This window comes from Hemitrygon akajei, chromosome 6, assembly GCF_048418815.1.
Source record: "Hemitrygon akajei chromosome 6, sHemAka1.3, whole genome shotgun sequence".
NCBI classification, from domain to species: Eukaryota; Metazoa; Chordata; class Chondrichthyes; order Myliobatiformes; family Dasyatidae; genus Hemitrygon; species Hemitrygon akajei.
The window spans coordinates 176,651,738-176,667,353 of NC_133129.1; the positions used below are offsets into that span (position 1 = coordinate 176,651,738).

Sequence of the window (15,616 nt, forward strand, 5' to 3'; positions counted from 1 at the left end):
TGTACTGCTTGACTTTTTATATGCCTGCTGCCTTTTATGTATTAGTAATTGATAATGGCTAGTGCACTTAAATTCGTGAGCTGGAATGTAAAGGGACTGAACCACCCTGTTAAAAGGAGGAAGGTATTCTCACATATTAAACAACTCAAAGCTGATATTGCTTTCCTCCAAGAAACTCATATTCATTGTTTTGATAACTCCCGGCTTCTGTCCAAGTGGGCGGGCCAGAATTTTCATTCATCCTTTGCCGCTAAAGCTAGGGGAGTTTCCATTCTTATTAACTCAAATATTCCTTTTGAACTCCATAATAAAATATCTGATACAAATGGCCGTTTTATTATTGTTTCTGGTAAACTATATAACACTAAAGTTGCACTAGCAAACCTGTATGCCCCCAACTTTGATGATGTTAACTTTTTTGAACGGTTTTTTTCCTCACTACCGGACTTAAACTCATACTCTCTTATATTGGGTGGTGACTTCAACTGTTGGTTGGATCCTAAACTGGACCAATCGTCCTCTGTTACCAGATCACCTACTAAATCTGCCTTAGCTATTCAATTGTTTCTCTCTAATTTTGGTATCTCTGATATATGGCGTTTCCTCCATCCTACGGAGAGAGATTATTCTTTTTTCTCACATGTTCACCATACCTTCACTAGAATTGACTATTTCTTACTCGATAACCAACTTATCCCATTTGCCCACTCTTGTGACTATCAGAGTATACTGATCTCTGACCATGCCCCAATTACCCTCTCTCTGAACTTTCCTGGTCTCCCTCAGAGGAACAAACACTGGCGGTTCGATTCAACTTTATTGTCGGATGATAATTTCGTAAAATTTATTAAGGACCAGATAACCTTTTACTTTAACACTAATACATCACCTGAAGTGCCATCCCAGATTGTCTGGGATGCCATGAAAGCATATCTGAGGGGTCAAATAATCTCTTACACAGCAAATCTCAATAGAAGATCCCGTGCAGATCGAGCAGACCTCATTAACCAGATTAAGGATTTGGATCAAATATATGCCCAAACTAAGAACCCTGAATTATACAAGAAGCGCGTTGAACTCCAAACTAAATTTAACCTTCTGTCCACTCAACCTGTCGAACGCCAACTTCTCGAAAGCAAGAGCTGCTTTTACATTCATGGGGATAAGTCTGGTAAATTCCTAGCCAATCAGCTGAGGCGTTCCAAAGCCAAACAACATATTACAAAGATCCGGAAGGAGAACGGAGACTTTACATCGGATCATTTAGAAGTTAATGACGCATTTAAAAATTTTTATTCTCGGCTTTATTCCTCTGAATCCCTGAATGACAATATCTCTGTGGATCAATTTTTACAGAATCTGAATATCCCCTCACTTTCATCTGATTTCAAAGCCAAATTCAATGCGCCTATATCACCAGAAGAAATATCTTTTGCAATTTCTGCACTGTCCTCAGGGAAATCTCCTGGACCTGATGGGTTCCCTGTGGAATTTTATAAATCATTCTCCTCACTTCTTTCTCCTCAGTTACTTTCAGTATTATCTGACTCGTTTAATTACTGCAAATTGCCACCCTCTTTCAATGAAGCATCTATTATTCTTCTTTTAAAAAAGGGCAAAGACCCAACAGAGTGTTCCTCGTACAGGCCGATCTCTCTGCTCAATGTTGATGCAAAGATCTTAGCTAAAGTGTTGGCTCATAGATTAGAAACCGTTATTCCCTCCATTATCTCTGATGACCAAACAGACTTGATTAAAAACTGTCTCCCTTTTTTTAACATTCGGCGTCTACTTAATATTTTATACTCAGTTCCAACTGGGACTCCTGAATGTGTTATCTCCCTTGATGCGGAGAAAGCATTTGACCGTATAGAGTGGAACTACCTTTTTGCAGTCTTAGAAAAATTTGACCTCGGCCAAAGTTTCATCTCTTGGATCCAATTGCTGTACCTGTGTCCTACTGCTTCTGTTCTAACTAATTTTCAGAAATCCCAAGTATTTAATCTCAAATGTGGCACCCGTCAGGGATGCCCCTTAAGTCCCTTTCTCTTTGATTTGGCTATAGAACCTCTGGCGATAGCATTTCAGAATTGTCCTGAATTGACCAGGATTTGGAGAGGGGGTGTTGAGCATAAAGTTTCTCTCTATGCTGATGACTTATTACTCTTTCTCTCAAATCAGTCTACATCCTTACCTCTAATGTTTTCACTTCTTGACCAGTTTAGCCAAATCTCTGGCTAAAAACTCAACTTACATAAGAGTGAACTTTTCCCAATTAATAAAGAAGCACAAGAACTAATATTTCGTGATCTCCCTTTTAAAGTAGTCCATAATCAATTTACTTATCTTGGAATTACAGTCACAAGGAAGTTTAAAGATCTCTTTCGTGAAAACTTTGTTAATCTTTCATATGCTATAAAACAGAGTCTGGTACAATGGTCACCTCTATCTATGTCCTTGGTAGGTCGTATTAATGTTGTTAAAATGTATGTTCTCCCCAAATTTTTATACTTATTTCAATCTATCCCAATTTTTATTCCTAAATCTTTTTTTGATTCCTTAGACTCTATTATTTTGTCATATCTGTGGCAGAATAAGCGCTCTAGAATTAATAAAATCCACCTCCAAAAATCTAAAAAAGAGGGTGGCATGGCTTTACCTAACTTTCGCTTATATTACTGGGCAGCTAATATACGTTGTGCTGCCTTCTGGTCTTTCTTCCACGGCCAACCTGAGTGCCCTAACTGGGTGGCAATGGAGTTGAGCTCCACTAAAGAATTATCTATATCTGCACTTCTTGGCTCTGCACTCCCTAGCAGTCTGCCCAGATCAATAGCTAATCCTCTGGTTAGACACACTTTGCGTATATGGGCTCAGTTCAGGAAATGCTATGGTTTCCAGGGGTTTTCCGTTTCTAGCCCTGTCGCACATAATCACCTTTTTTTACCTACTACGTACGATTCAGCATTCCATGTTTGGTACAGGAAGGGCATTGGACATTTTGAAGATCTCTTCATTGATAATCGCTTCGCTTCTTTTCAGCAGCTCTCCATTAAGTTCAACCTGCCTAACTGATGCGCCATCAATAACTCACGCTGAGACTTAGGAAGCGAGATATCGGCTTTTATTGACTGGAAGAATAAACAACACTACATCCTGGGGAAAATGAGGGAGAGCAGCAGCCCACAGTCGCCTTTATACAGGGGTCTGTGGGAGGAGCCACAGGAGCAGTCAGCAGGGTCTGTGGGAGGAGCCACAGGAGCAGTCAGACAGCTATATCTAGTTCACCACACTAGCGCTCACTTTTTCAGATATCTCCAAATCCGACACTTTACTGCTCCTTTAATTCCTAACTTTCCTGAAATGCCTGTGAAAAATGCTATGGACCTATTTCTTTCCATTAATCCACTAGGTAAAGGTTTAATTTCAATTATCTGAGATAAACTAGCAGCCTTACGACGGGCCCCTGTGGATAAAATTAAAATGGCCTGGGAGCAGGATTTAAATATCTCCTTATCCGAGGAGAGCTGGGACTCAGTTCTCAAATCGGTTAACTCAACCTCCCTTTGTGCTCGCCATTGCCTCTTACAGTTTAAGATTGTTCATAGAGCCCATATGTCTAAATCTAAGCTATCTCGATTCTACCCTGGCATTAGTCCACTCTGTGATAAATCCAAGAGGGGCGTGGCCTCTGTCATCCATATGTACTGGTTCTGTCCTAGCTTGGAGAAATTCTGGAAAGATGTCTTCAGTACATTATCGGGTATTCTGAATCAGCACCTAGAACCTAACCCCTTAATTGCTCTGTTCGGTTTTTGGGGCGAGACAGATTTATGTCTGGGTCCGACCAAATGCCGAATACTATCCTTTGCCTCTCTCCTGGCGAGACGCTTGATCCTCCTTAGATGGAGAGATGTTGCCCTGCCCACTCATGCGCAATGGCTTAACGACATTATGGCCTGCTTGGACCTCGAAAAAATTCATTATTCAGTTCTTAATTCGGATCTAAAGTTCCATAAGGTCTAGGGACCTTTTATCGAGTACTTTCATAACCTTCCTCTTGACTAGGGTTTTTTTTTCTTTTTTTTCTTCTTTTCGGTCCCTTGCTTTCAGCTCCCTTTTTTTTTCTGGTAGCAGGCATTATTATCCTCTGTTGCTAAGTGTATTCACAGTCTGGGAGTTTGACTGTCTGGACTTATACTCTTTATACTGTGTGGTGGTTGGTCTGGAGTTGTTTTTTTCTTGTGTTGTGGGGCTTGGGGAGGACACTAAGCTCACTTGTCTTCAATTTAGGTGCTTTTTTGTTAAATTCTCTTCCTTTGTAGCATATTGTTATTGTATGCTTAATCTTGCACTGTATTAATGCTCCCATTGGGATTTGGGGTTTTTAATTTTGTAAAATGTTTTGAAAAACTAATTAAAAATTTTTTTTTTTAAAAACTGAGCAGGTCAGGGAGCATATTTGGAAAATTAAACAAGATTAATTTTGATATAGAAGATATTTTGCTAAAACTTGGAAAGAAAGAAAACAAGTTTGTTTTAAGCTAAAGAGAGGTTTGATTGGTCAAAGGGAATAGTGTGAGGCCAGAATCATATGGAGGTAAGTAGAAGTTATGTGGTTAATGGGAAGAGTTAGAGGAAAATTTGAGCAAAAATTATTTAGTTATAAGGACAGCTAGAGCATGAGAATGCAGACACAGTTTGAAAAGGTGCACAAAGTAGGGTTGTGGGATATGTCTGGAAGGAAATATGTTGTAGGATTCAATATTGAATACTGAAGATTGCTCAAATGGAAAGCTATGTGTTGTGCCTTAAGTTTGCATTCGGCCAGGAGGCCACAGCTCAGAATGAGAGTAGGGTCAAAAATATAAGTCAGAATTGTCCCTACAGGCTAAATACAAGTGTTGCACAAAGTCGTCACCCAGTCTGCATTTTGTTTTCCAATCTCTATCAGAGTCTCAGCAACCTTCAAAGGGGGAGATTGCTGGAAATCTAATGGAGATTTTGTGTATTTGTTAGCTACAGTTCAGGAGACAGCAGAGTGGAGGATAGTGAATATTATTAATATGGAATATAGTTATTAAGCTTAGAAATGACAAAGTCAAGCCAGCTAGATATAGTTTCTGTGGGACAAAATCAGGCTAAGCTCTGTGCCTGCTGGGACAGTTCTGCTTGAGACAGGGATAGAAATAGGTTCTGCAAGTTTGGGGTCTCTGAGATTAGAAGCTGTGGAGTGAAGATCTCCATAGGATACAAGATCATTGACTGTCCAAGGAACTATAGCCTAATATTCTGTGGTAAGTTTGTGGTTGAGAAGTGTGGGTCAAATAGCTAGCTGGTTTTTAGCCTCTGCGGCTAGATGTCATTTTGCCAAGCAATAGTACCCTTCTCAGCAGCTTTAATCCCAATGTTGAGTTCAGTGCTCAGTGAGCAGCGAGGGTTTATAGATTTCCCAACACCATACAGTCTCTTGGGAAATCTGATTCTGAAAGTCCCAGTCCGACTTGATGCCATACATTTCAAAGTAATTGCTTTTCCACTCCAGCTCTTTATGTACCAACTAAACACCAGGCAACAAAATTTGTTTTTCCAAAAGTCTCAGTTCCAGCTGCGTGTGTGCAGCCACTCCTCAATAATTGAGTTATGACCTGAAATTCAGCAAGGTTGGTCCTGAATCTTTGAAGCCCAAGCAACAAAAATTCCAATTTTTTTATTTCAAACATGCCATATATGTTTCACTAGCCACATTAGTGCTTCTGATCTGTCTTCTTTTTCCTCAGCCAAGAAGTCTTTCCATTGAGACAAATGGAGTTGCCAATCATATCTATCTTGCTCTCTACAGGCCTGCTCTTCCACCACCCTATGAGTTTGTACTTTCCTCATCTGCCGTATTGTATGTACAACGTATCAATGGTATATCTCAGTTTTTTACTGTTCCCTTTTTTCAAATCTTTTAAGAATATTTTTTGTCTTTCAATCTCTTACCATTTAAAAATACAGTGTTTTCTACCTTGTATTTTTCCATGTAATATTACATTTCCCACAACCTTTCCCATTTGCTTAGCTTACCGCCCTCCAAAGCCCTTTTGTATCCTCCTCAGAAACAACATTGTCACAGAAAATTATTATCATCTACAAACTTGGATGTATCACACTAGGTCTCTTCATCCACATTGATATAGATAATGAGCAGCTGGGGCCAAGTGCCATCCCTGCATCACCTATCTTGTTACAGCCTCCCAATCTGAAAATGAAGCAGTTATTCTCTTTTTTCTGGCTAGCTGACCAATCCATGGTTTCCTCGCCAGAATTGGGAACAATTGGAAGCAATCCAAAGGTTTTATTACTTTAACTGATGGGGGAAAAAGCTGGAGGCATCTCTTTGATTTCTGCCAATAGGTTCATCCACTTGAGCCAGTACATCAAATGCGTCCATGGCATCTTGCAATGGAGGAATCCCTCTGCCAATTACACTTAACAAATTTGAACCAGAATTACTGCAGGTCATTGGGGATTCATGGTGCCAACAAGCATAATCCATTCATTGCTTACTGCTGATGGCATCTGGTGAAACTGGTTTGAGTAATAAAGATTATAAAGTATAGAGTAGTAAAGTTTATAATACTTCAAATCACTTGGCATCAGATTCAGGTCGTAAAATTTGTTCTGCAGCATAAGAACATAAGAATTACTATAAATTATAATAAATAAATAGTGCAAATCAGGAATAGTGAGATAGTGTTCATAGGTAAATTGACCATTTGGCGATCTGATGGCAGAGGGAAAGAAGCTATTCCTAAAATATTGAATGTGGGTCTTCGGGCTCCTGTACCTCCTCTCCGATGGTAGTAATGAGAAGAGGGCATATCCTGGATGGTGAGGGTCTTTCTTGAAGCACTGCCTTTTGGAAGTGTCCTCGATGGTGCGAGGTTTGTTCCTGTGATAGAGTTTACTGAGTCTACAACCATCTACAGCCTCTCTTGATCCTGCATATTGAGGCTTCCATACCAGGTGGCAATGCAACTGAACACAATGCTCTCCACCATACATCCGTAGAAATGTGCTGGACAGTGAAAACACAGAGCACTTTCACATTAACAGAGCTAAACTAGAGTTAAATAAACCAGTTAAATGATTTTTACTTGAATAACCTTTAGGAACAATGCATTTGCAAAATCTTAAATATCATGCTTTCATGTCTATGATCATTTTTTCTCAAGAGGTAGGTAAGTATAAACTTTCCTAATTCTGTTTCAACACTGTTCATTGTCAAGGGTTCAGCAGTCTTTTCAAGTAGGATTTTGTTAGAAAATGCAGTTTTTTGATACGTGGAACTTTAATTCGTCACTTTTAATATCCTTGTTATGTAGTGCTGTACAGAAACACTGAATACATTGATGCAGTCCATTTATTTTTTGAACCTTTGTTGCCACAGTCATTATTTTGAAAGACAGAGAATACTTAGGATACGTATTTGAAAATTAAAGATATAAATAATATTTATGAGGATGCTCACTGAGAATTTTCCAGATTCAGTATGCACTGAATAAATGCAGAAAACTAAAGCCAAACCAGGAGCAATTTTGAGATGAAGAGCCACGGTTTCCACAGAAGAGGTTCTTGGTGCAGTTTAAGTCTCCTTGTCTGAAGAAGAATGTTCTTTTATGGAAGGATTTCACTGAAAGTTCACCAGGCTGATTCCAGAATGGCAGGATTGCTGTATGAAGAGAAACTAGCTCGTATTCACTAGGGATCTCATAGAAACCTATAAAAATCTAACTGGACTGGACAGATTAAATGAGGAAAACAATGTTAATGATGACATGGACTGAAAAGGTATGAGCAATTTAAGAGTGAGCCTGTGGAATTCTTAACCACAGAAAGAAGTTGAAAGTAAATCATTCAGTATATTCAAGAATTTTAATATTTTTTTAAATTAAAAGTTTGAAACACTGTAGTGAGAAGCATGAAATGGTACTGAATTTGGAATATCAGCTATAATCATAGTGAATGGCAGAGCAGAATTGGCCTACCTCTCAAGACATAAAATCATAAAACAGGAAAAAAAAGGGATCATGTCAGCCCACCAAGTTCATGCTGACCAGTACTTCTGCTCCACTTCTTACATTTCTCTCTCTTTTGATTAATCACCTGCAGCAAAGATGAGTAATGGAGGCCCTTATAGCAACTTTTCTCAATCAGAGTTAAAAGCAATTTTGTTATCACTGACATATGTTGTGAAATTTGTTGTTTTTTAGCAGTAGGACAGTACAAGACATAAAAATTGCCATAAGTTACAATAAATAATGTGAAAGAGTATTAGTGAGGTAGTGTTAATGGACTGTACAGAAATCTGATGGCAAAGGGACAGAAGCTTTTCTAAAATGTTCAGTGTGGGTCTTCAGACTCTAGTAACTCCTCCTTAATGGTAGTAACAAGAAGATGGAATATCCCAGATGGTGGTGGATACCACTATTTGAAGATGCCCTAGATGGTGGGGAGAGCTGTGCCTGTGATGGTGCTGGCTGTGTCGATGTGTCTTTTGATCTTGTCCATTGAAGCCTCCATAGCCGGCAGTATGCTCTCCACAGTACATCTGTAGAAATTTGCTCGAGTTTTTGGTGACATACCAAATCTCCACAAAATCCTAATGAGGTATGGCCACTGGCATGCCTTCTTTGTGATTGCACCAATGTGTTGGGCCCAGGACAGATCACTTGCAATAGTATATAGCTACATGTAAATGGACAAATCGAAGGTAAATCATTTATTTATTCATAAAAGTTATTTATCAGTTGTTATATCATCATTAAATTCCAACTTGACTTTCACTTGATTAACTTGTTTGGGTTCTTTTCAGAATCAGGTTTAATATCACTGGCATATCTCATAAAATTTGCCATTTTTGCAGCAGCAGTGCAATGCAATACTTAATAATAGGAAAAAAAACATGGATTACAGTAAGTATATATATTAAATAGTTAAATATGTAGTGCAAGCATAAAAATAAAAGTAGTAGTGCAGTAGTGTTCATGGGTTCTATGTCCATTCAGAAATTGGACGACAAAGGGGAAGAAGCTGTTCCTGAATTGTTGAGTGTGTGCCTTCAGGATCCTGTACTTCCTTCCTGATAATAGCAATGAGAAAAGAGCACTTCTTGTAATGGCGGTCCTTAATGATGGATGCTGCCTTTTTGAGACATCGCTCTTTTAAGATGGCCTGGATATTACAGAGGCTGGTGCCCATGATTGAGCTGACTAAGTGCACAAGTCTCTGTAGCATATTTCTATCCTGTGCAGTAGCAGACATCCTACCCTGCAAAAACTCATTTCAGGGAGATAGCACCATCAATTTGCAGAAGACTCCCAGAACTTCCAGGACAGGTGGGATGTCTGTAATAGAGTAGCTCCTTAGCAGCTAGCCAGCTAGTTTAAATAGCATTAGCTATGCTAATGAACGAATGATACCTGTTAAACTCACCTCAACAGTCATTTAACCCACCATGGGCAATAGGAAAGTCACTGTTGCAAACAGTGCAGTAAGCAACGTTGTCATTATTTTTTACCCCTATTAGGCAGGGGTACACTTTAGTGTAGTCTGGGGTGAAGTACGTTTTATATTTTCTTTTTTTGGAACAGTCTGCCATGGTGTGCTCTCTCTCTCTCTCTGTCTCTCTCTCAAAAAAAATCAATTTCCGGGATATTGTATATAATTTGCGGGTGTCAGGGAGCCGCTATCAATATGCGGGAGACTCCCAGAACTTCTGGGACAGGTGGGATGTCTTCAGTAGCCACCCCCCCCCCCATCCCACAGACGGTGATGCAGCCAGTTGAAATGCTCTGTGGTACACCTATAGAAATTTGGTGATATACATAATCTCCTCAAACTCCTAATGAAATATAGATGCTGTCATGCCTTCATTGTAACTGCATCAATATGTTGTCGCCAGGATAGATCCTTGGAGATATTGTTAGCCAAGAACTTGAAATTGCTCAATCTTTCCATTTCTGATCCCTTTGTGAGGACTGGTGTGTGTTCCCTTGTTTACCCTTCCTGAAGTCCACAATCAGTTCTTTGGTTGTTGCTGCAACACCACTCAACTAGCTGACATAACTCGCTCCTGTATGCCTCTTGACACCATCTGAAATTCTGCCAACAATAGTTGTGTCATCAGCAAATTTATAGATGGCATTTGAGCTGTGTTTGGCCACACAGTCATGGGTGTAGAGAGAGTAGAGCAGTCAGTTAAGTACAGATCCTTGAGATGTGCCAGTGTTGATTGTCAGCGATGTGAAGATGTTATTTCCGATTGGCACAGATTGTGATCTTCCAGTTAGGAAGTTGAGGATCCATTTGCAGAGGGAGGTATTGAAGCCCAGGTTTTGGAGCTTTTTGATCAGAACTGTAGAAATAACTGTGTTAAATGCTGAGCTGTAGTCAATAAAAAAACATCCTGACATAGATATTTGTATTGTCCAGGTGATCCAAGGCCGTATGAAGAGCTAATTAGATGCATCTGCCATTGACATGATAGGCAAATTGCAGTGAGTCCAGGTTCTAGCCATAATGAACTTCTCAAAACACTTCATTGCTGTAGATGTGAGTACTATGGATAATGGTCGTTAAGGCAGCTCACCCTGCTCTTCTTGGGCACAGGTATAATTGTTACTCTTAAAGCATTTGGGAACTTCCAACTGTAGCAATGAGATGTTGAAAATATCTTTAAACTCACCTACTATTTGTTTGGCAGAAGTTTTCAGAGCCCTACTCTGTTGGGGCCAGTCACCCGGCAAGGTTTCATCCTCATGAAAGACAGTCTGACATGAACTTCCAAGACAGGGATCACAGTGTCATCAGGGGCTGCAGGGATACTCATAGCTGTAGTTTAATTCTCCCTTTCAAAGTGTGCGTAAAAGGTGTTGAGCACATCTGGGAGTGAAACATCACTGCCTTTCATGATATAACCATATAACCATATAACAATCACAGCACGGAAACAGGCCATTCCGGCCCTCCTAGTCCGTGCCGAACTCTTAATCTCACCTAGTCCCACCTACCCGCACTCAGCCCATAACCCTCCACTCCTTTCCTATCCATATACCTATCCAATTTTACCTTAAATGACACAACTGAACTGGCCTCTACTACTTCTACAGGAAGCTCATTCCACACAGCTATCACTCTCTGAGTAAAGAAATACCCCCTCGTGTTTCTCTTAAACTTTTGCCCCCTAACTCTCAAATCATGTCCTCTCGTTTGAATCTCCCCTACTCTCAATGGAAACAGCCTATTCACGTCAACTCTATCTATCCCTCTCAACATTTTAAATACCTCGATCAAATCCCCCCTCAACCTTCTACGCTCCAATGAATAGAGACCTAACTTGTTCAACCTTTCTCTGTAACTTAAGTGCTGAAACCCAGGTAACATCCTAGTAAATCGTCTCTGCACTCTCTCTAATTTATTGATATCTTTCCTATAATTCGGTGACCAGAACTGTACACAATATTCCAAATTTGGCCTTACCAATGCCTTGTACAATTTTAACATTACATCCCAACTTCTGTACTCAATGCTCTGATTTATAAAGGCCAGCGTTCCAAAAGCCTTCTTCACCACCCTATCTACATGAGACTCCACCTTCAGGGAACTATGCACTGTTATTCCTAGATCTCTCTGTTCCACTGCATTCCTCAATGCCCTACCATTTACCCTGTATGTTCTATTTGGATTATTCCTGCCAAAATGTAGAACCTCACACTTCTCAGCATTAAACTCCATCTGCCAACGTTCAGCCCATTCTTCTAACCGGCATAAATCTCCCTGCAAGCTTTGAAAACCCACCTCATTATCCACAACACCTCCTACCTTAGTATCATCAGCATACTTACTAATCCAATTTACCACCCCATCATCCAGATCATTTATGTATATTACAAACAACATTGGGCCCAAAACAGATCCCTGAGGCACCCCGCTAGTCACCGGCCTCCATCCCGATAAACAATTATCCACCACTACTCTCTGGCATCTCCCATCTAGCCACTGTTGAATCCATTTTATTACTCCAGCATTAATACCTAACGACTGAACCTTCTTAACTAACCTTCCATGTGGAACTTTGTCAAAGGCCTTGCTGAAGTCCATATAGACTACATCCACTGCCTTACCCTCGTCAACATTCCTCGTAACTACTTCAAAAAATTCAATAAGGTTTGTCAAACATGACCTTCCACGCACAAATCCATGCTGGCTACTCCTATCAGATCCTGTCTATCCAGATAATTATAAATACTATCTCTAAGAATACTTTCCATTAATTTACCCACCACTGATGTCAAACTGACAGGTCTATAATTGCCAGGCTTACTTCTAGAACCCTTTTTAAACAATGGAACCACATGAGCAATACGCCAATCCTCCGGCACAATCCCTGTTTCTAATGACATCTGAAAGATCTCCGTCAGAGCTCCTGCTATCTCTACACAAACTTCCCTCAAGGTCTTGGGGAATATCCGGTCAGGACCCGGAGATTTATCCACTTTTAAATTTCTTAAAAGCGCCAGTACTTCCACCTCTTTAATTGTCATAGGTTCCATAACTTCCTTACTTGTTTCCCACACCTTACACCATTCAATATCCTTCTCCTTAGTGAATACCGAAGAGAAGAAATCGTTCAAAATCTCTCCCATCTCCCTCGGCTCCACACATAGCTGACCACCCTGATTCTCTAAGGGACCAATTTTATCCCTCACTATCCTCTTGCTTTTAATATAACTGTAGAAGCCTTTCGGATTTACTTCCACCTTATTTGCCAAACCAAACTCGTAACTTCTTTTAGCTTTTCTAATCTCTTTCTTAAGTTTCCTTTTACATTCTTTATATTCCTCGAGCAATTCCTTTACTCCATGCTGCCTATATCTATTGTAGACATCCCTCTTTTTTCGAACCAAGTTTCTAATATCCCTAAAGGTTTCGCTTTGTAGGAAGCAAAAGCCTGCCAGAGTTGACTTGCATCCAATTTCCAATTTCGCCTCCGACCTCATTCGAAATTGTTCTTTGCTCTTGAGATAGCAATCCATGTTGTACCTGGTTTTCTTTTGTAGTCCTGAGTCTCCAGCCTTGAATGCCACAGCTCTAGCCCTCAGCAGACTACAAATCTCCTGTTTCACTCACGCATGGCTTTTGTAGGCACACACTCATCTACACAGGTTTTAATGAAGTCAGTGACAGAGCTGTAGCATACTCATTCAGATTTGACGATGAATCCCTGAATACAGTCCAGTCCACCAATTCAAAGCAAAGATTCAGTGCAAAGGATAACAACACTGACCTTTCAGAAAACAGCTGAAAACAAAGAAGAGAGAAAAGTTAACCCTGTGGACCTACGCTGTTATTAGAATGTATCTGATCTGTACTTTATTTAATCTTTCAACTCACCCTTTAGTTTATCTTGGTATCAATTTGTCTTGAAAATTCTATTTAATCTACTTCAAGCATCTGTAATTTCAGAAAGTGACTTGTCTTTATGATCAGGGACTCAGCATAACATATTCTGCAATAGCTTATCCAATAAGAAGTGACAAATATTGAACGTTTTATCTCACCATTCAGTACTCACAATCTTGCAGTAATCACATTGAAGTAATTATGGCGCCAAAAAACATTGGCCCAGTTCCTGGATAATACAAAAACATCCAGTGTTTTTTTTTGTTAAAAATTAGATAGGTTATGAGGATCTTGTAGCCCTTTGTTTCTTGTGTCTGTGAGATACAGAGCGGTTTGTTCTGAGCCCATAAATCCCATTTCCATCTGTCCTTCAATCCTTACAGAAACACAGTTCAATGTGCTTGGATGATCTTCATCAGAATCTACTTGATTTCATTGACTGTGGTTATTGAAATACTACATCTTGTGAGCTCTTTTCCTTTTGTTGCTTCATTTGAACAATTTATTCCTCAACTATGGAGATCCCCAACATTATTAATTTTGAATGTACAGGGAAGGGAGGAATTGTATGTCTCCCAAAACATCAACTGTTTATTCTTCTCCAGGAATACTGCCCGACCTGCTTAGTTCCTCCAGCATTTTCTGTTTGTTACTCTGGATTACAGAGGATCTGCGGAAATGGAGTCTCTCTGTCTTAGTCTCAGTCAGGTTAACAAAGACAATTCACATAAGATTTTAATTGACAAGGACACACATTTTCCTGAGAGAAGTAATTAATTAACTGTTCTCAACCATTTCTGACTTAAATTTAATATCAAGCTAATATACATTGGTGAATTATAGCTAGGTAATTTAACCGAGTTCATATTTAGCTTTGAAAAAAAATCTCATTTGATGGTGTAACTTACCTGCCTTTTGATTGAGAATGTATGAATTAAATTAATGCTTTTAAAACATTAATCATATATTTCTGCAGGATCAAAATTACAAGCATATTCTCATTTGATCAATCTGAATACTAGAAATGTCCCACAAATGTCACAGAATACCAAACAGTTGTCTATTTCCATTTCAGAATTTAGCCTTTAAGGCATCATCTAATCTCTAAAGTCTTTCAATTCTTCACAGCTGCTAAGAAGTTTCCTGCTTTTAAAAAAAACCATTGTCTGTGGTTAATGTTCTAATTATTTGTATCCCAAATGTTTATTACAACAGGATATACAAATCAAGAAAAAAAGTTCTTTACATGCAACTTATAAATGATTATTATAAAAAATTGGGAACTGAAATATTTTCTGACTTCTAAAGAATATTTTGGTCACTTGTGGAATTGTTCATACTATTTAAGGTAGTTTGAACCAAAAGTTGAGTTACTGACCACAGAAAAAGCTTATAGAAGTGAACATTTCCAATGATAAAGGGAAGAATTAATGATTTTTAGATCTAGCATAATAGTAGCATGGGTCTATTTGACCAGCTTAACCCCTCCTAAGCTGTGAATTTGACGTACTCTAGTGTTAGGTCTCTGAATAGATAATAGAGCTGCAGAGAAGACCTCAAATCTTCAAAATCATTGTTGAAAAAATAATCATCGAAAACTTTATGACTGTTTACCAAGAATGGCAATGGAACTTAAGTGGAGGATCACCTTTTGGATCAACCATTATAAGACTTGGACACTTCACAGAATATGTTGACTGCCTACATCCTTATTGTACCCAGTTGGCCATTTTTATAACATACTTTTGCCTCCTGTTTGCCCAAGCTCTTGTGCAGTTCTTGGGTTAGACATATAAAGGGTTTGTTTCTCCCCAAGATTGCTTGATAGCTTACCTAGGCACCCTTTTGCATCCTCTACTTTCTATTTATGGATTGATTTTTCAGCCCTAAGCTTTTACAATATATATTTTGTAGCTTGCGGTTCTTGAGATGTGCCAACAGCCTGCAAACTTATTGCGTAACAGCTGCAGAATCTTATGCCTCCATTTCATGGGAGCGGTCTTGCTTATAATTTTCAGTTTCTTCCTGTTGTCTTATGTGATATTCATCATGTCTTTGAATCAGTAGAAAGCCAAGTATGCTAACAATTTGATAATGTTATATGCTTTAATCTTCTTTTGATCTGCCTGCTCCTGAATAAAATTTACTCTTTCCTCAAAGGGTACTT

General features: G+C 39.2%; 2 protein-coding genes across 8 annotated transcripts in view; one reads left to right on the top strand and one right to left on the bottom strand.

Moving 5' to 3' along the window:
• LOC140729710 (transmembrane protein 263-like) overlaps positions 1 to 15,616 on the top strand; it is a 298,254-nt gene that overhangs the window by 239,440 nt on the left and 43,198 nt on the right. The window lies entirely within an intron of this gene.
• LOC140729709 (carbohydrate sulfotransferase 1-like) overlaps positions 13,077 to 15,616 on the bottom strand; it is a 94,099-nt gene continuing 91,559 nt past the window's right edge. For both annotated transcript variants that reach the window (XM_073049808.1, XM_073049809.1), the window contains exon 3: positions 13,077 to 13,347. In XM_073049808.1, the coding sequence (XP_072905909.1) occupies positions 13,204 to 13,347 (144 nt within the window). In that variant the 3' untranslated portion in view covers positions 13,077 to 13,203. The remainder of the gene's footprint in view (positions 13,348 to 15,616) is intronic.